The sequence below is a fragment of the Rhinoderma darwinii genome, chromosome 12 (assembly GCF_050947455.1).
Source record: "Rhinoderma darwinii isolate aRhiDar2 chromosome 12, aRhiDar2.hap1, whole genome shotgun sequence".
In the NCBI taxonomy this organism is placed as follows: Eukaryota; Metazoa; Chordata; class Amphibia; order Anura; family Rhinodermatidae; genus Rhinoderma; species Rhinoderma darwinii.
The window spans coordinates 572,982-599,981 of NC_134698.1; the positions used below are offsets into that span (position 1 = coordinate 572,982).

At 51.8% G+C, this 27,000-nt stretch overlaps 1 protein-coding gene across 2 annotated transcripts in view; it reads right to left on the reverse strand.

The window, feature by feature from the left end:
* Nucleotides 1-14,317: 14,317 nt before the first annotated feature.
* Nucleotides 14,318-27,000, reverse strand: part of FLAD1 (flavin adenine dinucleotide synthetase 1) — a 41,793-nt gene continuing 29,110 nt past the window's right edge. The window contains exons 3-9 of one of the 2 annotated variants that reach the window (XM_075844886.1): nucleotides 18,196-18,955; nucleotides 17,286-17,433; nucleotides 17,109-17,207; nucleotides 15,594-15,783; nucleotides 14,868-14,941; nucleotides 14,652-14,788; nucleotides 14,318-14,577 (exon numbers count right to left, since the gene is read on the reverse strand). In XM_075844886.1, the coding sequence (XP_075701001.1) occupies nucleotides 14,653-14,788; nucleotides 14,868-14,941; nucleotides 15,594-15,783; nucleotides 17,109-17,207; nucleotides 17,286-17,433; nucleotides 18,196-18,955 (1,407 nt within the window). In that variant the 3' untranslated portion in view covers nucleotides 14,318-14,577; nucleotide 14,652. Of the gene's footprint in view, nucleotides 14,578-14,651; nucleotides 14,789-14,859; nucleotides 14,942-15,593; nucleotides 15,784-17,108; nucleotides 17,208-17,285; nucleotides 17,434-18,195; nucleotides 18,956-27,000 lie in introns of those variants that run through there. The other variant, XM_075844887.1, reaches the window with a different exon arrangement.

Below are 27,000 nucleotides of genomic sequence, written 5' to 3' on the forward strand. Positions count from 1 at the left end.
CATAGGAACACCCAGAAGACCCAGCACTATGTACCTGTCAGGAGGTAGAGAGATGCTCTGCAGAGACAGGACAGTGGTGTAATAATCTGCAGGATATATCAGTATGTATCTGTCAGGAGGTAGAGGAGCGATGTTCTGCAGATCTGTAGAGGTCAGTGGTGTAATAATCTGCAGGATATATCACTATGTATCTGTCAGGAGGTAGAGGAGCGATGTTCTGCAGATCTGTAGAGAGGTCAGTGGTGTAATAATCTGCAGGATATATCACTATGTATCTGTCAGGAGGTAGAGGAGCGATGCTCTGCAGATCTGTAGAGGTCAGTGGTGTAATAATCTGCAGGATATATCACTATGTATCTGTCAGGAGGTAGAGGAGCGATGTTCTGCAGATCTGTAGAGAGGTCAGTGGTGTAATAATCTGCAGGATATATCAGTATGTATCTGTCAGGAGGTAGAGGAGCGATGTTCTGCAGATCTGTAGGGAGGTCAGTGGTGTAATAATCTGCAGGATATATCACTATGTATCTATCAGGAGGTGGAGGAGCGATGTTCTGCAGATCTGTAGAGAGGTCAGTGGTGTAATAATCTGCAGGATATATCAGTATGTATCTGTCAGGAGGTAGAGGAGCGATGTTCTGCAGATCTGTAGAGAGGTCAGTGGTGTAATAATCTGCAGGATATATCACTATGTATCTGTCAGGAGGTAGAGGAGCAATGTTCTGCAGATCAGTAGAGAGGTCAGTGGTGTAATAATCTGCAGGATATATCAGTATGTATCTGTCAGGAGGTAGAGAGATGCTCTGCAGGAACAGGACAGTGGTGTAATAATCTGCAGGATATATCAGTATGTATCGGTCAGGAGGTAGAGAGATGCTCTGCAGAGACAGGACAGTGGTGTAATAATCTGCAGGATATATCAGTATGTATCTGTCAGGAGGTAGAGAGATGCTCTGCAGGAACAGGACAGTGGTGTAATAATCTGCAGTATATATCACTGTATCTGCCAGAAGGTAGAGGAGCAATGTTCTGCAGATCTCTAGAGGGGTCAGTGGTGTAATAATCTGCAGGATATATCACTATGTATCTGTCAGGAGGTAGAGGAGCGATGTTCTGCAGATCTCTAGAGGGGTCAGTGGTGTAATAATCTGCAGGATATATCACTATGTATCTGTCAGGAGGTGGAGGAGCAATGTTCTGCAGATCTCTAGAGGGGTCAGTGGTGTAATAATCTGCAGGATATATCACTGTATCTGTCAGAAGGTAGAGGAGCAATGTTCTGCAGATCTGTAGAGAGGTCAGTGGTGTAATAATCTGCAGGATATATCACTATGTATCAGGAGGTAGAGGAGCAATGTTCTGCAGATCTGTAGAGGGGTCAGTGGTGTAATATTCTGCAGGATATATCACTATGTATCTGTCAGGAGGAGGAGCGATGTTCTGCAGATCTGTAGAGAGGTCAGTGGTGTAATAATCTGCAGGATATATCACTATGTATCTGTCAGGAGGTGGAGGAGCAATGTTCTGCAGATCTGTAGAGAGGTCAGTGGTGTAATAATCTGCAGGATATATCACTATGTATCTGTCAGGAGGTAGAGGAGCAATGTTCTGCAGATCTGTAGAGAGGTCAGTGGTGTAATAATCTGCAGGATAAATCACTATGTATCTGTCAGGAGGTAGAGGAGCGATCTTCTGCAGATCTGTAGAGAGGTCAGAGGTGTAATAATCTGCAGGATATATCACTATGTATCAGGAGGTAGAGGAGCAATGTTCTGCAGATCTGTAGAGGGGTCAGTGGTGTACCCCCCCGACACACCCTATACCACCACGACACACCCTATAACCCCCGACACACCCGATACCACCCCGACACATCCAATACCACCCCGACACACCATATACCACCCCGACACACCCTATACCACCCCGACAACCCTATACCACCCCGACACATTATATACCACCCCGACACACCATATACCACCCGACACACCATATACCACCCCGACACACCCTATACCACCCCGACACATTATATACCACCCCGACACATTGTATACCACCCCGACACACCGTATACTACACCGACATACCGTATACCACCCCGACACACCATACACCACCCCGACACATCATACACCACCCCGACACATCATATACCACCAAGACACACCCTATACCACCCCGACACAATATATACCACCCCGACACAATATATACCACCCCGACACACCCTATACCACCCCGACACACCCTATACAACCCCGACACACCCTATACAACCCCGACACACCCTATACCACCCCGACACACCGTATACCACCCCGACACACCGTATACCACCCCGACACACCCTATACCACCCCGACACAATATATACCTCCCCGACACACCCTATACCACCCCGACACACCCTATACCACCCCGACACACCCTATACCACCCCGACACACCCTATACCAGCCCGACACATCCTATACCCCGACACACCCTATACCACCCGACACATCCTATACCACCCGACACATCCTATACCACCCCGACACACCCTATACCACCCCGACACACCCTATACCACCCTGACACATTATATACCACCCAGACACATTATATACCACCCAGACACATTATATACCACCCCGACACATTGTATACCACCCCGACACACCGTATACTACACCGACATACCGTATACCACCCCGACATACCATACACCACCCCGACACACCATACACCACCCCAACACATCATATACCACCACGACACACCCTATACCACCCCGACACAATATATACCTCCCCGACACACCCTATACCACCCCGACACTCTATACCACCCCGACACACCCTATACCACCCCGACACACCGTATACCACCCCGACACATCTTATACCACCCCGACACACCGTATACCACCCCGACACACCATATACCACCCCGACACACCCTATACCACCCCGACACACCATATACCACCCCGACACACCGTATACCACCCCGACACACCCTATACTACCCGACACACCCTATACCAGCCCGACACAATATATACCACCCCGACACACCCTATACCACCCCGACACATTATCCACCACCCCGACACACCATATACCAGCCCGACACACCATATACCCCCCCCGACACAATATATACCACCCCGACACAACCTATACCCCCCGACACATCCGATACCACCCCGACACACCATATACCACCCCGACATATCCTGTACCACCCCGACACATCCTGTACCACCCCGACACATCCTGTACCACCCCGACACACCCTATACCACCCGACACATCCTATACCACCCCGACACACCCTATACCACCCCGACACATTATATACCACCCCGACACACCATACACCACCCCGACACACCATACACCACCCCGACACACCCTATACCACCCCGACACACCCTATACCAGCCCGACACATCCTATACCAGCCCGACACATCCTATACCACCCCGACACACCCTATACCACCCCGACACACCCTATACCACCCCGACACACCATACACCACCCCGACACACCCTATACCACCCCGACACTCTATACCACCCCGACACTCTATACCACCCCGACACTCTATACCACCCGACACACCCTATACCAGCCCGACACATCCTATACCACCCCGACACATTATCCACCACCCCGACACACCATATACCACCACGACACATTATCCACCACACGACACATTATCCACCACCCCGACACACCATATACCAGCCCGACACACCATATACCAGCCCGACACATTATCCACCACACGACACATTATCCACCACCCCGACACACCATATACCAGCCCGACACACCCGATACCACCCCGACACATCCTATACCACCCCGACACACCCTATACCACCCCGACACACCCTATACCACCCCGACACACCCTATACCACCCCGACACATTATATACCACCCCGACACACCGTATACCACCCCGACACACCGTATACCACCCCGACATACCATACACCACTCCGACACACCCTACACCTCCCGACACACCCTATACCACCCCGACAAACCCTATACCACCCCGACACATCCTATACCACCCCGACACACCCTATACCACCCCGACACACCCTATACCACCCCGACACATCCTATACCACCCCGACACATCCTATACCACCCCGAGACACTCTATACCACCCCGACACACCCTATACCACCCCGACACACCGTATACCACCCCGACACACCGTATACCACCCCGACACACCATACACCACCCCGACACACCATACACCACCCCGACACACCCTATACCACCCCGACACACTCTATACCACCCCGACACATCCGATACCACCCCGACACACCAATTTACCACCCCGACACATCCTATACCACCCCGACACATCCTATACCACTCCGAGACACTCTATACCACCCCGACACACCCTATACCACCCGACACACCCTATACCACCCGACACACCCTATACCACCCCGACACACCGTATACCACCCCGACACACCATACACCACCACGACACACCATACACCACCCCGACACACCATACACCACCCCGACACACCCTATACCACCCCGACACACTCTATACCACCCGACACACCCTATACCACCCCGACATACCATACACCACCCCGACACACCATACACCACCCCGACACACCCTATACCACCCCGACACACTCTATACCACCCGACACACCCTATACCAGCCCGACACATCCTATACCACCCCGACATACCCTATACCACCCCGACACACCCTATACCAGCCCGACACACCCTATACCACCCCGACACAATATATACCAGCCCGACACAACCTATACCCCCCCCCGACACATCCGATACCACCCCGACACACCATATACCACCCCGACATATCCTGTACCACCCCGACACATCCTATACCACCCCGACACATCCTATACCACCCCGACACACCCTATACCACCCGACACATCCTATACCACCCCGACAGACCCTATACCACCCGACGCATTATATACCACCCCGACGCATTGTATACCACCCCGACGCATTGTATACCACCCCGACGCATCGTATACCACCCCGACACACCGTATACTACACCGACACACTCTATACCACCCGACACATCCTATACCACCCGACACATCCTATACCACCCCGACACATTATCCACCACCCCGACACACCATATACCAGCCCGACACACCATATACCACCCCGACACAATATATACCACCCCGACACACCCTATGCCACCCCGACACACCCTATACCACCCCGACGCATCCTATACCACCCCGACACACCCTATACCACCCCGACGCATCCTATACCACCGCGACGCATCCTATACCACCCCGACGCACCCTATACCACCCCGACGCACCCTATACCACCCCGACGCACCGTATACCACCCCGACGCATCGTATACCACCCCGACGCACCCTATACCACCCCGACGCACCGTATACCACCCCGACGCAACGTATACCACCCCGACGCATCGTATACCACCCCGACGCATCGTATACCACCCCGACGCATCGTATACCACCCCGACACACCGTATACCACCCCGACACACCGTATACCACCCCGACACACCATACACCACCCCGACACACCATACACCACCCCGACACACCATACACCACCCCGACACACCATACACCACCCCGACACACTCTATACCACCCGACACACCCTATACCACCCCGACATACCCTACACCACCCCGACACACCATACACCACCCCGACACACCCTATACCACCCCGACACACTCTATACCACCCGACACACCCTATACCAGCCCGACACATCCTATACCACCCCGACATACCCTATACCACCCCGACACAGCATATACCAGCCCGACACACCATATACCACCCCGACACAATATATACCAGCCCGACACATCCTATACCACCCCGACACACCCTATACCACCCGACACATCCTATACCACCCCGACACAATATATACCACCCCGACACACCCTATACCACCCCAACACACCATATACCACCCCGACGCACCCTATACCACCCCGACGCATCGTATACCACCCCGACGCATCGTATACCACCCCGACGCATCGTATACCACCCCCGACACACCGTATACCACCCCGACACACCGTATACCACCCCAAAATACCGTACACCACCCCGACATACCATATACCACCCCGACACACCATACACCACCCCGACACATCATATACCACCACGACACACCCTATACCACCCCGACACAATATATACCTCCCCGACACACCCTATACCACCCCGACACTCTATACCACCCCGACACACCCTATACCACCCCAAAATACCGTACACCACCCCGACATACCATATACCACCCCGACACACCATACACCACCCCGACACATCATATACCACCACGACACACCCTATACCACCCCGACACAATATATACCTCCCCGACACACCCTATACCACCCCGACACTCTATACCACCCCGACACACCATACACCACCCCGACACACCATACACCACCCCGACACACCATACACCACCCCGACACACCATACACCACCCCGACACACCATACACCACCCCGACACACTCTATACCACCCGACACACCCTATACCACCCCGACATACCATACACCACCCCGACACACCATACACCACCCCGACACACCCTATACCACCCCGACACACTCTATACCACCCGACACACCCTATACCAGCCCGACACATCCTATACCACCCCGACATACCCTATACCACCCCGACACAGCATATACCAGCCCGACACACCATATACCACCCCGACACAATATATACCAGCCCGACACAACCTATACCCCCCCCCCCGACACATCCGATACCACCCCGACACACCATATACCACCCCGACATATCCTGTACCACCCCGACACATCCTATACCACCCCGACACATCCTATACCACCCCGACACACCCTATACCACCCGACACATCCTATACCACCCCGACAGACCCTATACCACCCCGACGCATTATATACCACCCCGACGCATTGTATACCACCCCGACGCATTGTATACCACCCCGACGCATCGTATACCACCCCGACGCATCGTATACCACCCCGACGCATCGTATACCACCCCGACACACCGTATACTACACCGACACACTCTATACCACCCGACACATCCTATACCACCCCGACACATTATCCACCACCCCGACACATTATCCACCACCCCGACACACCATATACCAGCCCGACACACCATATACCACCCCGACACAATATATACCACCCCGACACACCCTATACCACCCCGACACACTCTATACCACCCGACACACCCTATACCAGCCCGACACATCCTATACCACCCCGACATACCCTATACCACCCCGACACACCCTATACCAGCCCGACACACCATATACCACCCCGACACAATATATACCAGCCCGACACATCCTATACCCCCCCCCCGACACATCCGATACCACCCCGACACACCATATACCACCCCGACATATCCTGTACCACCCCGACACATCCTATACCACCCCGACACACCCTATACCACCCCGACACACCCTATACCACCCGACACATCCTATACCACCCCGACGCATTGTATACCACCCCGACGCATTGTATACCACCCCGACGCATCGTATACCACCCCGACACACCGTATACTACACCGACACACTCTATACCACCCGACACATCCTATACCACCCCGACACATTATCCACCACCCCGACACATTATCCACCACCCCGACACACCATATACCAGCCCGACACACCATATACCACCCCGACACAATATATACCACCCCGACACACCCTATACCACCCCAACACACCATATACCACCCCGACACATCCTATACCACCCCGACGCACCCTATACCACCCCGACGCACCCTATACCACCCCGACACATTATCCACCACCCCGACACATTATCCACCACCCCGACACACCATATACCACCCCGACACAATATATACCACCCCGACACACCCTATACCACCCCAACACACCATATACCACCCCGACACATCCTATACCACCCGACACACCCTATACCACCCCGACATACCATACACCACCCCGACACACCATACACCACCCCGACACACCCTATACCACCCCGACACACTCTATACCACCCGACACACCCTATACCAGCCCGACACATCCTATACCACCCCGACATACCCTATACCACCCCGACACAGCATATACCAGCCCGACACACCATATACCACCCCGACACAATATATACCAGCCCGACACAACCTATACCCCCCCCCCGACACATCCGATACCACCCCGACACACCATATACCACCCCGACATATCCTGTACCACCCCGACACATCCTATACCACCCCGACACATCCTATACCACCCCGACACACCCTATACCACCCGACACATCCTATACCACCCCGACAGACCCTATACCACCCGACGCATTATATACCACCCCGACGCATTGTATACCACCCCGACGCATTGTATACCACCCCGACGCATCGTATACCACCCCGACACACCGTATACTACACCGACACACTCTATACCACCCGACACATCCTATACCACCCCGACACATTATCCACCACCCCGACACACCATATACCAGCCCGACACACCATATACCACCCCGACACAATATATACCACCCCGACACACCCTATACCACCCCGACACACTCTATACCACCCGACACACCCTATACCAGCCCGACACATCCTATACCACCCCGACATACCCTATACCACCCCGACACACCCTATACCAGCCCGACACACCATATACCACCCCGACACAATATATACCAGCCCGACACAACCTATACCCCCCCCGACACATCCGATACCACCCCGACACACCATATACCACCCCGACACATCCTATACCACCCCGACACATCCTATACCACCCGACACATCCTATACCACCCCGACGCATTGTATACCACCCCGACGCATTGTATACCACCCCGACGCATCGTATACCACCCCGACACACCGTATACTACACCGACACACTCTATACCACCCGACACATCCTATACCACCCCGACACATTATCCACCACCCCGACACATTATCCACCACCCCGACACACCATATACCAGCCCGACACACCATATACCACCCCGACACAATATATACCACCCCGACACACCCTATACCACCCCAACACACCATATACCACCCCGACGCACCCTATACCACCCCGACGCACCCTATACCACCCCGACGCATCGTATACCACCCCGACGCATCGTATACCACCCCGACGCATCGTATACCACCCCCGACACACCGTATACCACCCCGACACACCGTATACCACCCCAAAATACCGTACACCACCCCGACATACCATATACCACCCCGACACACCATACACCACCCCGACACATCATATACCACCACGACACACCCTATACCACCCCGACACAATATATACCTCCCCGACACACCCTATACCACCCCGACACACCCTATACCACCCCAAAATACCGTACACCACCCCGACATACCATATACCACCCCGACACACCATACACCACCCCGACACATCATATACCACCACGACACACCCTATACCACCCCGACACAATATATACCTCCCCGACACACCCTATACCACCCCGACACTCTATACCACCCCGACACACCATACACCACCCCGACACATCATATAACAGTGAGAGGCCACCACATGTGGGCGAGGTTTCATCTGGATGCAGCACCCGAATTGTGGAAATGTTCCAATACCCACTGCCCGGTGAAGTAACACGATGATCTGGTGACAATGGCGGTTGTATTATACACCTCGAGGTCTGGTGGAGTTAATACCCTGGAGGGTCAGAGCTGTACGGGCAGTGACTACACAGTATTAGGCCGGGGGTGTTCATGTTTTTTTTTTTTTTTGATTCCTCCACATTTTGGAGCATCGCTCGTGAAGACACATCATCCGCTGGATCCACCCGCCTTCTCTTGTTACATTCAGTTTTCCCCGTCAGTTTCAGTGTGCGCCCCCTTGTTGTAGGACCCCTCAGAATATACATTATTTCCTCTCCGCTCTGCCCCCTGTAGGCCGGACATGTCTCATTCTTAGGTTCTGCGGCACATGCAGCGGTTTGGCTGCTTCCTCTGAATCTTCTTGATGGTCTCCAGAAGTGACATGTGGCAATCTATCCTGCTGCACCTGTAACCTGAGCTCTGACCCTATATACATCCATCATGTGATATACTATGAGCCTGCACCCGCAGCCTGTATACTGTCATATATATATACACACACATATACACTACATGGACAGAAGTATTGGGACACCTCCCCCTCCAGGAGCTTTTATGACTTTTCCTTCTACATCCACACACATTATTATGCAGTTTTCCCCTCTGCAGGTGTCTGTAGGGATTTTTGGAGGATGTTGGGGGAAGGGGGCACATACTTTTCTGCATATAGTGTATGTGTGTGTGTGTGTATATATATATATATATATATATATATATATACCAGGGCGGTACGTCTGAGCGGTCAGGTTTTCAGTGCATGCTGGGAGTTGTAGTACGTGGCAGTTACTTGGGTCCTGTCGCCAGTCTGCCTGTCTCTCTATTGAACGCCGGGCATTTCCGCTGGTGTTTGTATTCAGCGTTATCATGGGGTGGGCTCCTTCTGCCCCTGACATGAGTGAGGAGGGTCACCACATCCTTGTCCCGGCCCCCTCTTCCTGCCACTCAGTCAGTCTGGGGACAGCTCTTTATTTAGACTTGGGTCACAATGAATCCAATCCTTTCCAGACCATTAATAAAGTGGACTGCGGATACGGTCCCCATCCCTCACCCAAGTGGCCAGAACGTGTGCGTCCCCTCGGCAGCCATGATAGTCTGGACCCCTCCTCGTCACAAGGAAAAGTCTTCTGTTGATTTTGCCATTATCATCCCTTCTACACAGACATTCCACAGCTTAAAGGGCCACACACCCTTCCTGGAGCTTATAATAGTGCTGGAGTGTAATAAGAGGAGCGGCTGATATCAGACACATATGTATCAGCACTGGAGGTATAAAGTAGTGATCATGAGGGGGGGGGGGGGGGGGGGGGAGGGTGCTGCACTGCCTGTCACTCATTGATGAACACTACAGTCATCCTCCCCCCAGTCTGACATGGCTGATAAAAGGGAGCAATAGATTGTAATCACCTGTCCTACAATCATCCTCTGCCTAGGCTGAAATCAGAGAACAATAAATTGTGTTGAGCTGTGAAGAATGCGGTGTCATATATTGGATGTGGTGGCCCCCCCCCCCCTCTCTCAGAGTACAGCACCTCTACCTGTCTGCAGGGGGCGCCGTGCTCTCTATACGTCAAAGGAATAATGAAGGGTTATTATAATGGACAGGCAGCTCTCCAGCCCCACCTGGTGTCTATCCTCAGATTGCAGCTCAGTGTGGCCAGTGACCCCACAGCACGGAGCTTATAATAGTACATGAGTGTTATAAGAGGAGCAGTAAATGATATCAGTACAGGAGAGCTATAAGAGGAGCGGCGGATAATATCAGTACAGGAGTGTAATAAGAGGAGCGGCGGATGATATCAGTACAGGAGTGTAATAAGAGGAGCGGTGGATGATATCAGTACAGGAGTGTAATAAGAGGAGCGGTGGATGATATCAGTACAGGAGTGTAATAAGAGGAGCGGTGGATGATATCAGTACAGGAGTGTAATAAGAGGAGCGGTGGATGATATCAGTACAGGAGTGTAATAAGGGGAGCGGCGGATGATATCAGTACAGGAGTGTAATAAGAGGAGCAGCGGATGATATCAGTACAGGAGTGTAATAAGAGGAGCGGTGGATGATATCAGTACAGGAGTGTAATAAGAGGAGCGGTGGATGATATCAGTACAGGAGTGTAATAAGAGGAGCGGTGGATGATATCAGTACAGGAGTGTAATAAGAGGAGCGGTGGATGATATCAGTACAGGAGTGTAATAAGAGGAGCGGTGGATGATATCAGTACAGGAGTGTAATAAGAGGAGCGGTGGATGATATCAGTACAGGAGTGTAATAAGAGGAGCGGTGGATGATATCAGTACAGGAGTGTAATAAGAGGAGCGGTGGATGATATCAGTACAGGAGTGTAATAAGAGGAGCGGTGGATGATATCAGTACAGGAGTGTAATAAGAGGAGCGGTGGATGATATCAGTACAGGAGTGTAATAAGAGGAGCGGTGGATGATATCAGTACAGGAGTGTAATAAGAGGAGCAGTGGGTGATATCAGTACAGGAGTGTAATAAGAGGAGCGGTGGATGATATCAGTACAGGAGTGTAATAAGAGGAGCGGTGGATGATATCAGTACAGGAGTGTAATAAGAGGAGCGGTGGATGATATCAGTACAGGAGTGTAATAAGGGGAGCGGTGGATGATATCAGTACAGGAGTGTAATAAGAGGAGCAGTGGGTGATATCAGTACAGGAGTGTAATAAGAGGAGCGGTGGGTGATATCAGTACAGGAGTGTAATAAGAGGAGCGGTGGATGATATCAGTACAGGAGTGTAATAAGAGGAGCGGTGGATGATATCAGTACAGGAGTGTAATAAGGGGAGCGGTGGATGATATCAGTACAGGAGTGTAATAAGGGGAGCGGTGGATGATATCAGTACAGGAGTGTAATAAGAGGAGCGGTGGATGATATCAGTACAGGTGTGTAATAAGGGGAGCGGTGGATGATATCAGTACAGGAGTGTAATAAGAGGAGCGGTGGATGATATCAGTACAGGAGTGTAATAAGAGGAGCGGCGGATGATATCAGTACAGGAGTGTAATAAGAGGAGCGGCGGATGATATCAGTACAGGAGTGTAATAAGAGGAGCAGCTGATATCAGTACAGGAGTGTAATAAGAGGAGCAGCTGATATCAGTACAGGAGTGTAATAAGAGGAGCAGTGGATGATATCAGTACAGGAGTGTAATAAGAGGAGCGGTGGATGATATCAGTACAGGAGTGTAATAAGAGGAGCGGTGGATGATATCAGTACAGGAGTGTAATAAGAGGAGCGGTGGATGATATCAGTACAGGAGTGTAATAAGAGGAGCGGTGGATGATATCAGTACAGGAGTGTAATAAGAGGAGCGGTGGATGATATCAGTACAGGAGTGTAATAAGAGGAGCGGTGGATGATATCAGTACAGGAGTGTAATAAGAGGAGCGGTGGATGATATCAGTACAGGAGTGTAATAAGAGGAGCGGTGGATGATATCAGTACAGGAGTGTAATAAGAGGAGCGGTGGATGATATCAGTACAGGAGTGTAATAAGGGGAGCGGTGGATGATATCAGTACAGGAGTGTAATAAGAGGAGCGGCTGACATTAGTCACACATATGGAAGGGTTTCCGCACTGGAGTAGTAAATTATTTCCCGTCACTCATCACTTTATAGTCACCAAGCCCCAGCCTGAAATGACTGATAACAAGGAACAATAGCTTGTACTCACCTTTTGTAAGTGTGAACCTGCACTGCCCCCTGGTGTTGATAATCACCTATTGCACTCCACGATGCAGCACATAATCACAGTTCCTGCCTGTCCATATTCTAGTCTCCTGCCAGTCACATATAGAACATATATACACATTAGTGACCGGCACCACGCTACGCTGCAGTATTAGACGTTACAGCACAAAACCCAATATCCCCCTCCCCCATGGCTCAGCACTTTCAGCTGGTGAAGTGTAAGCTCTTGTGGCATCATTCACACAGGGGACACGTGATGAGTAAGCCGAGGAATTTATTACAAGTAGAGGCAGCACACGTCCTCTAGTCCGGCAGCACACGTCCTCTAGTCCGGCAGCACACGTCCTCTAGTCCGGCAGCACACGTCCTCTAGTCCGGCAGCACACGTCCTCTAGTCCGGCAGCACACGTCCTCTAGTCCGGCAGCACACGTCCTCTAGTCCGGCAGCACACGTCCTCTAGTCCGGCAGCACACGTCCTCTAGTCCGGCAGCACACGTCCTCTAGTCCGGCAGCACACGTCCTCTAGTCCGGCAGCACACGTCCTCTAGTCCAGCAGTTCCTTCACACACCAGCAGCACAGCAGGAAGTACAGACACTCCTTCAGGCTCTGCAGGATCGAGTAGCCGAACTTCATCCCCATCACGTTCTTGTACCCGGGGATCGGCAGGGTCATATTTCGGAGCGCTTGTCCCATGGAAAACGGAGCAGAAGGGACCACGGGCCGGTGTGGCTCTGCGTGGCACAGCGAGGGCAGAACAGAACGCTGTCTCTTTAATGGGATCATGTTGTGGGTGCGGGCGGGGAGGGGGTGATATATCAGCGGCCGGCAGAGTGAGGGCTCAGCAGAGCGTGCGGCTCATTGTGCTGCAGAACACTCCAGGCGGAGGACAAGCCGGTTATATAAACAGGGAGGAGCACCGGCGGACCCCCATACATGTGACCGGCGCTGACACAGCAGAGCTGAACGCTGACCACAGGCTCAGTGAATATTCTCCCCCACCCGTCATGGCGCAGCTCCGAGATAACGTCCGTACCCCACCTGAGAAGACAGCGGGGGAGGAGTGAGACCGGTGCGGCGGGAGATATATATATTATTATCAGAGCCGCTGATACCTCATTTCCTGGACGTGCGCTCCTCCTCCTCGTTCTGCAGCATGTAGGCCGGGTGGTAGCTCTCCACGCCCGCCGGGGTCATGTACCGCAGAGCCGGGTTCTTCACCGTGTTCTCCGTGCCGCCCAGAGACGTGTAACTACAAGAAAGAGAAAAGAAGTCAGGACCCCCCTGAGCTGCAGGCTGGTGGGCACCGCGGGGGGCACAGACCTCCTCACCCTTTATCATACAGGATACAGTACGGGATGTAGAGCGTCCGCAGGAACTCCCAGATCTCCCGGTACGACCAGTCCTGCAGAAGAGACGCACAGCTCAGATACACACCTCACAGTCACCTCAGATACACACCCCACAGTCACCTCAGATACACACCCCACAGTCACCTCAGATACACACCCCACAGTCACCTCAGATACACACCCCACAGTCACCTCAGATACACACCCCACAGTCACCTCAGATACACACCCCACAGTCACCTCAGATACACACCCCACAGTCACCTCAGATACACACCCCACAGTCACCTCAGATACACACCCCACAGTCACCTCAGATACACACCCCACAGTCACCTCAGATACACACCCCACAGTCACCTCAGATACACACCCCACAGTCACCTCAGATACACACCCCACAGTCACCTCAGATACACACCCCACAGTCACCTCAGATACACACCCCACAGTCACCTCAGATACACACCCCACAGTCACCTCAGATACACACCCCACAGTCACCTCAGATACACACCCCACAGTCACCTCAGATACACACCCCACAGTCACCTCAGATACACACCCCACAGTCACCTCAGATACACACCCCACAGTCACCTCAGATACACACCCCACAGTCACCTCAGATACACACCCCACAGTCACCTCAGATATACACGCCACAGTCATGGCCCTGTAAATGGCGACCAGAAGCACTCTCACCAGCAGCGGGTTCACTCTCATGTATCGGGGCCAGTCAGGGTCTGTCACACACATTGCAGTCAGGGAGCGGGAGTAGGGATCGGTGCGGCGGGTGCCCATCAGTATGGCCTCCAGCTGGGGCTGCTCTGCCTTCAGGTCCATGAGAGCCTGTTTAATGTCACCCTGGATGGTGTAGATCTGCAGACTGTACCTGGAGGGCGAGGGAGCAGAGCGTCAACACCCGCTACTATGCCCAGCCGACTACAGGGCTTATACCCACAACACCCACTAATACCCACAGCCGACTACAGGGTGTATACCCACAACACCCGCTAATACCCACAGCCGACTACAGGGTGTATACCCACAACACCCGCTAATACCCACAGCCGACTACAGGGTGTATACCCACAACACCCGCTAATACCCACAGCCGACTACAGGGTGTATACCCACAACACCCGCTAATACCCACAGCCGACTACAGGGTGTATACCCACAACACCCGCTAATACCCACAGCTGACTACAGGGTGTATACCCACAACACCCGCTAATACCCACAGCCGACTACAGGGTGTATACCCACAACACCCGCTAATACCCACAGCCGACTACAGGGTGTATACCCACAACACCAACTACTATGCCCAGCCGACTACAGGGCGTATACCCACAACAGCCGCTAATACCCACAGCCGACTACAGGGCGTATACCCACAACACCCGCTAATACCCACAGCCGACTACAGGGTGTATACCCACAACACCCGCTAATACCCACAGCCGACTACAGGGTGTATACCCACAACACCCGCTAATACCCACAGCCGACTACAGGGTGTATACCCACAACTGCCGCTAATACCCACAGCCGACTACAGGGTGTATACCCACAACACCCGCTAATACCCACAGCCGACTACAGGGTGTATACCCACATCACCCGCTAATACCCACAGCCGACTACAGGGTGTATACCCACAACTGCCGCTAATACCCACAGCCGACTACAGGGTGTATACCCACAACTGCCGCTAATACCCACAGCCAACTACAGGGTGTATACCCACAACACCCGCTAATACCCACAGCCGACTACAGGGTGTATACCCACAACACCCGCTAATACCCACAGCCGACTACAGGGTGTATACCCACAACACCCGCTAATACCCACAGCCGACTACAGGGCGTATACCCACATCACCCGCTACTATTCCCAGCTGACTACAGGGTGTATACCCACATCACCCGCTAATACCCACAGCCGACTACAGGGTGTATACCCACAACACCCGCTAATACCCACAGCCGACTACAGGGTGTATACCCACAACACCCGCTAATACCCACAGCCGACTACAGGGCGTATACCCACATCACCCGCTACTATTCCCAGCTGACTACAGGGTGTATACCCACATCACCCGCTAATACCCACAGCCGACTACAGGGCGTATACCCACATCACCCGCTACTATTCCCAGCTGACTACAGGCTGTATACAGACAGCACACCCCCCTCCCCCACTGACTGTTTGGTGGTGTCCTGCATGAACTGCTCCATCTCCGGGAATGGCGAGACGATGCGGATGTACAGAGCCTGCAGCTTCTCCTGCCGGTCCGGATACCGCCTGGGAGTGGAGATAAAGCAGAGCCGGGTAAGATCCTGGAGAACCCCCCCCCCCTCCCCGCAGGGTCGTCTCTCTCACCTCTGCACGGCCGCGCGGTATAAGTGCAGCAGCGCGGTGCAGTCCTTCCCACCGTTGAACGCAACGCACACCTTCTCCAGACTGTACTTCTCCAGAGCCTCCTCTATTGTCTGCAGCGCTGCCCAAACCTTCCTTCCAAGAGGAGAACCTGTCCAGACAGGGGGAGAATTAACCAAGAACAGCAAGGACCACCCCCCCTAGCACCCCGATAGTAGAGCAGCCACCCCCTGCATCACCCCAAACGCCTGTGAGGGCTATACAGGTGCTAACTATCCCCTAACCACAGGACGCGGCCCCCAGTCATGGGGTCACTTGTACCTAAACACGCCCTGCAAAGCAGACAAAAAAAAAACGGCTTCTTAAAGGGCCGGTTCTGACTTCTTTAATAAAGCTCAATCATTGTACCAGAGTTTTATTCCTCGCCACATTGGAGATCTCTGCCTGCTGCGTGCACGGAAACATTCCAATCCTGTCCGAATACTTCTCACAGCTGAGGCTTTGTCACAATGTATCAGTCTAGACAATACATCTGTGAGTGACAGGCATCAGCAGTACAAATCTCTCTCCTCTCCTTGTTACAATGTATCAGTGCAGGTATAATGTATCAGTCTGGGGTTCAGGGTGTTTAGCTCACAAACTGGAGTGGATACAATTGTAAAAAATTTCAGCTGTGTGAGCAGGACTAGGTCATAACGGGCTGTCAGCCTCTGGATGTAAATAAGAATGTTCCCATTCACTGACCGCAAGCATGGGTCCTGAAAATGGTAAAGAAATAAAACTCAAAATGTATTAGAAAGTTGCAGAACTTTTCATTAGCGATGAAGCTTTATTTACAGTGTACTGGCCCTTTAATATAAGCATGAGGGATATACAGGAGGGCGAAGAAAACCTGAATGAGCCAGGTGACTACCTGACTGCGCCAGCTGGTACACCTCTGCTGCGGCCTTAGACACGGGGTCCCTGACAAAGGGAACTACAACCCCTGGGGGGAGGCGCTGGGTCAAGTAGTTGTAGGCCTCCTCCAGGTGGGGCTCAGAGTCCGAGTCCAAGGTCAGCTGCACCCGGTAGTAGTTATTAGCCCAGTCGGGGTAGGATCCGAGGCTGACGTGTCTCCGGTAACAGGCGTTGGCCTCCTCTAAGACAGAGGTGATGGACATCTCATCGGCGTTGACAAAGATCTGGCGGCAGTAAAAGTGCGTCTTGTCGTTGCGGAAGAGGTGGTCCAAGCCCTCCAGAGCGCGCTCCATCAGTGACGGGATGCCGGGGAACACGTAGACGTTGTGAACGCTGATCAGCGGGTACTTGAAGCAGTCGCCCGTGCGCTTGTCAGTCCCATAATTCAGCTTGGAGGAGATGGGGATGCGTGCCAGCTTCATTTCAGGACACCAGGCCTCCGACTTCCCAAAGAACTTCTGCACCAGGGTGACCAGCTCGGGGTGCGGGAAGACGCGCTCCCCAAAGGCCTGAGCCACGGCCTCGAAGGTGACGTCATCGTGTGTGGGGCCGATCCCTCCGGAGGTCAGGACGTAGGTGAACTGAGAAGAGAACGCGGCAATCTCTCCAGCAATGGCGTCAACATCATCAGCGATCACAGAAATCCTGCTGACCTTAACCCCAATGGAGCGCAGCTTCTTACACATGAAGAACGAGTTAGTGTCCTGAGTGTGGCCCTAAATGGAAAGAGCCCAAAACATAACCGGTAGCATTATATATCAGGGAGAAAGATAACCCCAGCACCCTCAGACATCACAGTGACTGTAGAGAAGGATCTAGATGAGTAATGTATGGGGGGTTCTCACAGTGACTGTAGAGAAGGATCTAGATGAGTAATGTATGGGGGGGGTCCTCACAGTGACTGTAGAGAAGGATCTAGATGAGTAATGTATGGGGGGGTCCTCACAGTGACTGTAGAGAAGGATCTAGATGAGTAATGTATGGGGGGGGGTCCTCACAGTGACTGTAGAGAAGGATCTAGATGAGTAATGTATGGGGGGGGTCCTCACAGTGACTGTAGAGAAGGATCTAGATGAGTAATGTATGGGGGGGGGTCCTCACAGTGACTGTAGAGAAGGATCTAGATGAGTAATGTATGGGGGGGGTCCTCACAGTGACTGTAGAGAAGGATCTAGATGAGTAATGTATGGGGGTCCTCACAGTGACTGTAGAGAAGGATCTAGATGAGTAATGTATGGGGGGTCCTCACAGTGACTGTAGAGAAGGATCTAGATGAGTAATGTATGGGGGGTCCTCACAGTGACTGTAGAGAAGGATCTAGATGAGTAATGTATGGGGGGGTCCTCACAGTGACTGTAGAGAAGGATCTAGATGAGTAATGTATGGGGGGGTCCTCACAGTGACTGTAGAGAAGGATCTAGATGAGTAATGTATGGGGGGGGTCCTCACAGTGACTGTAGAGAAGGATCTAGATGAGTAATGTATGGGGGGGGGTCCTCACAGTGACTGTAGAGAAGGATCTAGATGAGTAATGTATGGGGGGTCCTCACAGTGACTGTAGAGAAGGATCTAGATGAGTAATGTATGGGGGTCCTCACAGTGACTGTAAAGAAGGATCTAGATGAGTAATGTATGGGGGGTCCTCACAGTGACTGTAGAGAAGGATCTAGATGAGTAATGTATGGGGGTCCTCACAGTGACTGTAAAGAAGGATCTAGATGAGTAATGTATGGGGGGGGGTCCTCACAGTGACTGTAGAGAAGGATCTAGATGAGTAATGTATGGGGGGGGGTCCTCACAGTGACTGTAGAGAAGGATCTAGATGAGTAATGTATGGGGGGGTCCTCACAGTGACTGTAGAGAAGGATCTAGATGAGTAATGTATGGGGGTCCTCACAGTGACTGTAGAGAAGGATCTAGATGAGTAATGTATGGGGGGGGGGTCCTCACAGTGACTGTAGAGAAGGATCTAGATGAGTAATGTATGGGGGGGTCCTCACAGTGACTGTAGAGAAGGATCTAGATGAGTAATGTATGGGGGGGGTCCTCACAGTGACTGCAGAGAAGGATCTAGATGAGTAATGTATGGGGGGGGGTCCTCACAGTGACTGTAGAGAAGGATCTAGATGAGTAATGTATGGGGGGGGGGTCCTCACAGTGACTGTAGAGAAGGATCTAGATGAGTAATGTATGGGGGGGGGTCCTCACAGTGACTGTAGAGAAGGATCTAGATGAGTAATGTATGGGGGGTCCTCACAGTGACTGTAGAGAAGGATCTAGATGAGTAATGTATGGGGGGGGGGGTCCTCACAGTGACTGTAGAGAAGGATCTAGATGAGTAATGTATGGGGGGTCCTCACAGTGACTGTAGAGAAGGATCTAGATGAGTAATGTATGGGGGGTCCTCACAGTGACTGAAGAGAAGGATCTAGATGAGTAATGTATGGGGGGGGGTCCTCACAGTGACTGTAGAGCAGGATCTAGATGAGTAATGTATGGGGGGGGTCCTCACAGTGACTGTAGAGAAGGATCTAGATGAGTAATGTATGGGGGGGGTCCTCACAGTGACTGTAGAGAAGGATCTAGATGAGTAATGTATGGGGGGGGGTCCTCACAGTGACTGTAGAGAAGGATCTAGATGAGTAATGTATGGGGGGGGGTCCTCACAGTGATTGTAGAGAAGGATCTAGATGAGTAATGTATGGGGGGGGGGTCCTCACAGTGACTGTAGAGAAGGATCTAGATGAGTAATGTATGGGGGGGGGGTCCTCACAGTGACTGTAGAGAAGGATCTAGATGAGTAATGTATGGGGGGGGGGTCCTCACAGTGACTGTAGAGAAGGATCTAGATGAGTAATGTATGGGGGGTCCTCACAGTGACTGTAGAGAAGGATCTAGATGAGTAATGTATGGGGGGGGGGTCCTCACAGTGACTGTAGAGAAGGATCTAGATGAGTAATGTATGGGGGGGGTCCTCACAGTGACTGTAGAGAAGGATCTAGATGAGTAATGTATGGGGGGGGGTCCTCACAGTGACTGTAGAGAAGGATCTAGATGAGTAATGTATGGGGGGGGTCCTCACAGTGACTGTAGAGAAGGATCTAGATGAGTAATGTATGGGGGGGGTCCTCACAGTGACTGTAGAGAAGGATCTAGATGAGTAATGTATGGGGGGTCCTCACAGTGACTGTAGAGAAGGATCTAGATGAGTAATGTATGGGGGGGGGGTCCTCACAGTGACTGTAGAGAAGGATCTAGATGAGTAATGTATGGGGGGGGTCCTCACAGTGACTGTAGAGAAGGATCTAGATGAGTAATGTATGGGGGGGGGTCCTCACAGTGACTGTAGAGAAGGATCTAGATGAGTAATGTATGGGGGGTCCTCACAGTGACTGTAGAGAAGGATCTAGATGAGTAATGTATGGGGGGGGTCCTCACAGTGACTGTAGAGAAGGATCTAGATGAGTAATGTATGGGGGGGGTCCTCACAGTGACTGTAGAGAAGGATCTAGATGAGTAATGTATGGGGGGGGGTCCTCACAGTGACTGTAGAGAAGGATCTAGATGAGTAATGTATGGGGGGTCCTCACAGTGACTGTAGAGAAGGATCTAGATGAGTAATGTATGGGGGGGGGGTCCTCACAGTGACTGTAGAGAAGGATCTAGATGAGTAATGTATGGGGGGGGTCCTCACAGTGATTGTAGAGAAGGATCTAGATGAGTAATGTATGGGGGGGGGTCCTCACAGTGACTGTAGAGAAGGATCTAGATGAGTAATGTATGGGGGGGGGTCCTCACAGTGACTGTAGAGAAGGATCTAGATGAGTAATGTATGGGGGGTCCTCACAGTGACTGTAGAGAAGGATCTAGATGAGTAATGTATGGGGGGGGGTCCTCACAGTGACTGTAGAGAAGGATCTAGATGAGTAATGTATGGGGGGGGGTCCTCACAGTGACTGTAGAGAAGGATCTAGATGAGTAATGTATGGGGGGTCCTCACAGTGACTGTAGAGAAGGATCTAGATGAGTAATGTATGGGGGGGGGTCCTCACAGTGACTGTAGAGAAGGATCTAGATGAGTAATGTATGGGGGGGGTCCTCACAGTGACTGTAGAGAAGGATCTAGATGAGTAATGTATGGGGGGGGGTCCTCACAGTGACTGTAGAGAAGGATCTAGATGAGTAATGTATGAGGGGGGGGTCCTCACAGTGACTGTAGAGAAGGATCTAGATGAGTAATGTATGGGGGGGGGTCCTCACAGTGACTGTAGAGAAGGATCTAGATGAGTAATGTATGGGGGGGGGTCCTCACAGTGACTGTAGAGAAGGATCTAGATGAGTAATGTATGAGGGGGGGGGTCCTCACAGTGACTGTAGAGAAGGATCTAGATGAGTAATGTATGGGGGGGGGTCCTCACAGTGACTGTAGAGAAGGATCTAGATGAGTAATGTATGAGGGGGGGGTCCTCAGTGACTGTAGAGAAGGATCTAGATGAGTAATGTATGGGGGGTCCTCACAGTGACTGTAGAGAAGGATCTAGATGAGTAATGTATGGGGGGGGGTCCTCACAGTGACTGTAGAGAAGGATCTAGATGAGTAATGTATGGGGGGGGTCCTCACAGTGACAGTAGAGAAGGCTCTAGATGAGTAATGTATGGGGGGGGGTCCTCACAGTGACTGTAGAGAAGGATCTAGATGAGTAATGTATGGGGGGGGGGTCCTCACAGTGATTGTAGAGAAGGATCTAGATGAGTAATGTATGGGGGGGGTCCTCACAGTGACTGTAGAGAAGGATCTAGATGAGTAATGTATGGGGGGGTCCTCACAGTGACTGTAGAGAAGGATCTAGATGAGTAATGTATGGGGGGGGGGTCCTCACAGTGACTGTAGAGAAGGATCTAGATGAGTAATGTATGGGGGGGGGGTCCTCACAGTGACTGTAGAGAAGGATCTAGATGAGTAATGTATGGGGGGGGTCCTCACAGTGACTGTAGAGAAGGATCTAGATGAGTAATGTATGGGGGGGGTCCTCACAGTGACTGTAGAGAAGGATCTAGATGAGTAATGTATGGGGGGGGTCCTCACAGTGACTGTAGAGAAGGATCTAGATGAGTAATGTATGGGGGGGGGTCCTCACAGTGACTGTAGAGAAGGATCTAGATGAGTAATGTATGGGGGGTCCTCACAGTGACTGTAGAGAAGGATCTAGATGAGTAATGTATGGGGGGGGGTCCTCACAGTGACTGTAGAGAAGGATCTAGATGAGTAATGTATGGGGGGGGGTCCTCACAGTGACTGTAGAGAAGGATCTAGATGAGTAATGTATGGGGGGTCCTCACAGTGACTGTAGAGAAGGATCTAGATGAGTAATGTATGGGGGGGGGTCCTCACAGTGACTGTAGAGAAGGATCTAGATGAGTAATGTATGGGGGGGGGTCCTCACAGTGACTGTAGAGAAGGATCTAGATGAGTAATGTATGGGGGGGGTCCTCACAGTGACTGCAGAGAAGGATCTAGATGAGTAATGTATGGGGGGGGGGTCCTCACAGTGACTGTAGAGAAGGATCTAGATGAGTAATGTATGGGGGGGGTCCTCACAGTGACTGTAGAGAAGGATCTAGATGAGTAATGTATGGGGGGGGGTCCTCACAGTGACTGTAGAGAAGGATCTAGATGAGTAATGTATGGGGGGGGGTCCTCACAGTGACTGTAGAGAAGGATCTAGATGAGTAATGTATGAGGGGGGGTCCTCACAGTGACTGTAGAGAAGGATCTAGATGAGTAATGTATGGGGGGGGGGTCCTCACAGTGACTGTAGAGAAGGATCTAGATGAGTAATGTATGAGGGGGGGGTCCTCACAGTGACTGTAGAGAAGGATCTAGATGAGTAATGTATGGGGGGGTTCCTCACAGTGACTGTAGAGAAGGATCTAGATGAGTAATGTATGGGGGGGGGTCCTCACAGTGACTGTAGAGAAGGATCTAGATGAGTAATGTATGGGGGGGGGGGTCCTCACAGTGACTGTAGAGAAGGATCTAGATGAGTAATGTATGGGGGGTCCTCACAGTGACTGTAGAGAAGGATCTAGATGAGTAATGTATGGGGGGGGTCCTCACAGTGACTGTAGAGAAGGATCTAGATGAGTAATGTATGGGGGGGGGTCCTCACAGTGACTGTAGAGAAGGATCTAGATGAGTAATGTATGGGGGGGGTCCTCACAGTGACTGTAGAGAAGGATCTAGATGAGTAATGTATGGGGGGTCCTCACAGTGACTGTAGAGAAGGATCTAGATGAGTAATGTATGGGGGGGGGGGTTCCTCACAGTGACTGTAGAGAAGGATCTAGATGAGTAATGTATGGGGGGGGTCCTCACAGTGACTGTAGAGAAGGCTCTAGATGAGTAATGTATGGGGGGGGGGTCCTCACAGTGACTGTAGAGAAGGATCTAGATGAGTAATGTATGGGGGGGGTCCTCACAGTGACTGTAGAGAAGGATCTAGATGAGTAATGTATGGGGGGGGTCCTCACAGTGACTGTAGAGAAGGATCTAGATGAGTAATGTATGGGGGGGGGGTCCTCACAGTGACTGTAGAGAAGGATCTAGATGAGTAATGTATGGGGGGGGGGTTCCTCACAGTGACTGTAGAGAAGGATCTAGATGAGTAATGTATGGGGGGGGTCCTCACAGTGACTGTAGAGAAGGCTCTAGATGAGTAATGTATGGGGGGGGTCCTCATAGTGACTGTAGAGAAGGATCTAGATGAGTAATGTATGGGGGGGGTCCTCACAGTGACTGTAGAGAAGGATCTAGATGAGTAATGTATGGGGGGGGTCCTCACAGTGACTGTAGAGAAGGATCTAGATGAGTAATGTATGGGGGGGGGGTCCTCACAGTGACTGTAGAGAAGGATCTAGATGAGTAATGTATGGGGGGGGGTCCTCACAGTGACTGTAGAGAAGGATCTAGATGAGTAATGTATGGGGGGTCCTCACAGTGACTGTAGAGAAGGATCTAGATGAGTAATGTATGGGGGGGGTCCTCACAGTGACTGTAGAGAAGGATCTAGATGAGTAATGTATGGGGGGGGTCCTCACAGTGACTGTAGAGAAGGATCTAGATGAGTAATGTATGGGGGGGGGTCCTCACAGTGACTGTAGAGAAGGATCTAGATGAGTAATGTATGGGGGGGGGTCCTCACAGTGACTGTAGAGAAGGATCTAGATGAGTAATGTATGGGGGGTCCTCACAGTGACTGTAGAGAAGGATCTAGATGAGTAATGTATGGGGGGGTCCTCACAGTGACTAGAGAAGGATCTAGATGAGTAATGTATGGGGGGGGGTCCTCACAGTGACTGTAGAGAAGGATCTAGATGAGTAATGTATGGGGGGGGGTCCTCACAGTGACTGTAGAGAAGGATCTAGATGAGTAATGTATGGGGGGGGTCCTCACAGTGACTGTAGAGAAGGATCTAGATGAGTAATGTATGGGGGGGGTCCTCACAGTGACTGTAGAGAAGGATCTAGATGAGTAATGTATGGGGGGGGGGTCCTCACAGCGACTGTAGAGAAGGATCTAGATGAGTAATGTATGGGGGGGGGTCCTCACAGTGACTGTAGAGAAGGATCTAGATGAGTAATGTATGGGGGGTCCTCACAGTGACTGTAGAGAAGGATCTAGATGAGTAATGTATGGGGGGGGTCCTCACAGTGACTGTAGAGAAGGATCTAGATGAGTAATGTATGGGGGGTCCTCACAGTGACTGTAGAGAAGGATCTAGATGAGTAATGTATGGGGGGGGGGTCCTCACAGTGACTGTAGAGAAGGATCTAGATGAGTAATGTATGGGGGGGGGTCCTCACAGTGACTGTAGAGAAGGATCTAGATGAGTAATGTATGGGGGTCCTCACAGTGACTGTAGAGAAGGATCTAGATGAGTAATGTATGGGGGGTCCTCACAGTGACTGTAGAGAAGGATCTAGATGAGTAATGTATGGGGGGGTCCTCACAGTGACTGTAGAGAAGGATCTAGATGAGTAATGTATGGGGGGGGGGTCCTCACAGTGACTGTAGAGAAGGATCTAGATGAGTAATGTATGGGGGGGGGGTCCTCACAGTGACTGTAGAGAAGGATCTAGATGAGTAATGTATGGGGGGGGTCCTCACAGTGACTGTAGAGAAGGATCTAGATGAGTAATGTATGGGGGGGGTCCTCACAGTGACTGTAGAGAAGGATCTAGATGAGTAATGTATGGGGGGGGGTCCTCACAGTGACTGTAGAGAAGGATCTAGATGAGTAATGTATGGGGGGTCCTCACAGTGACTGTAGAGAAGGATCTAGATGAGTAATGTATGGGGGGGGGGTCCTCACAGTGACTGTAGAGAAGGATCTAGATGAGTAATGTATGGGGGGGGGTCCTCACAGTGATTGTAGAGAAGGATCTAGATGAGTAATGTATGGGGGGTCCTCACAGTGACTGTAGAGAAGGATCTAGATGAGTAATGTATGGGGGGTCCTCACAGTGACTGTAGAGAAGGATCTAGATGAGTAATGTATGGGGGGGGGTCCTCACAGTGACTGTAGAGAAGGATCTAGATGAGTAATGTATGGGGGGGGTCCTCACAGTGACTGTAGAGAAGGATCTAGATGAGTAATGGGGGGGGGTCCTCACAGTGACTGTAGAGCAGGATCTAGATGAGTAATGTATGGGGGGGGGTCCTCACAGTGACTGTAGAGCAGGATCTAGATGAGTAATGTA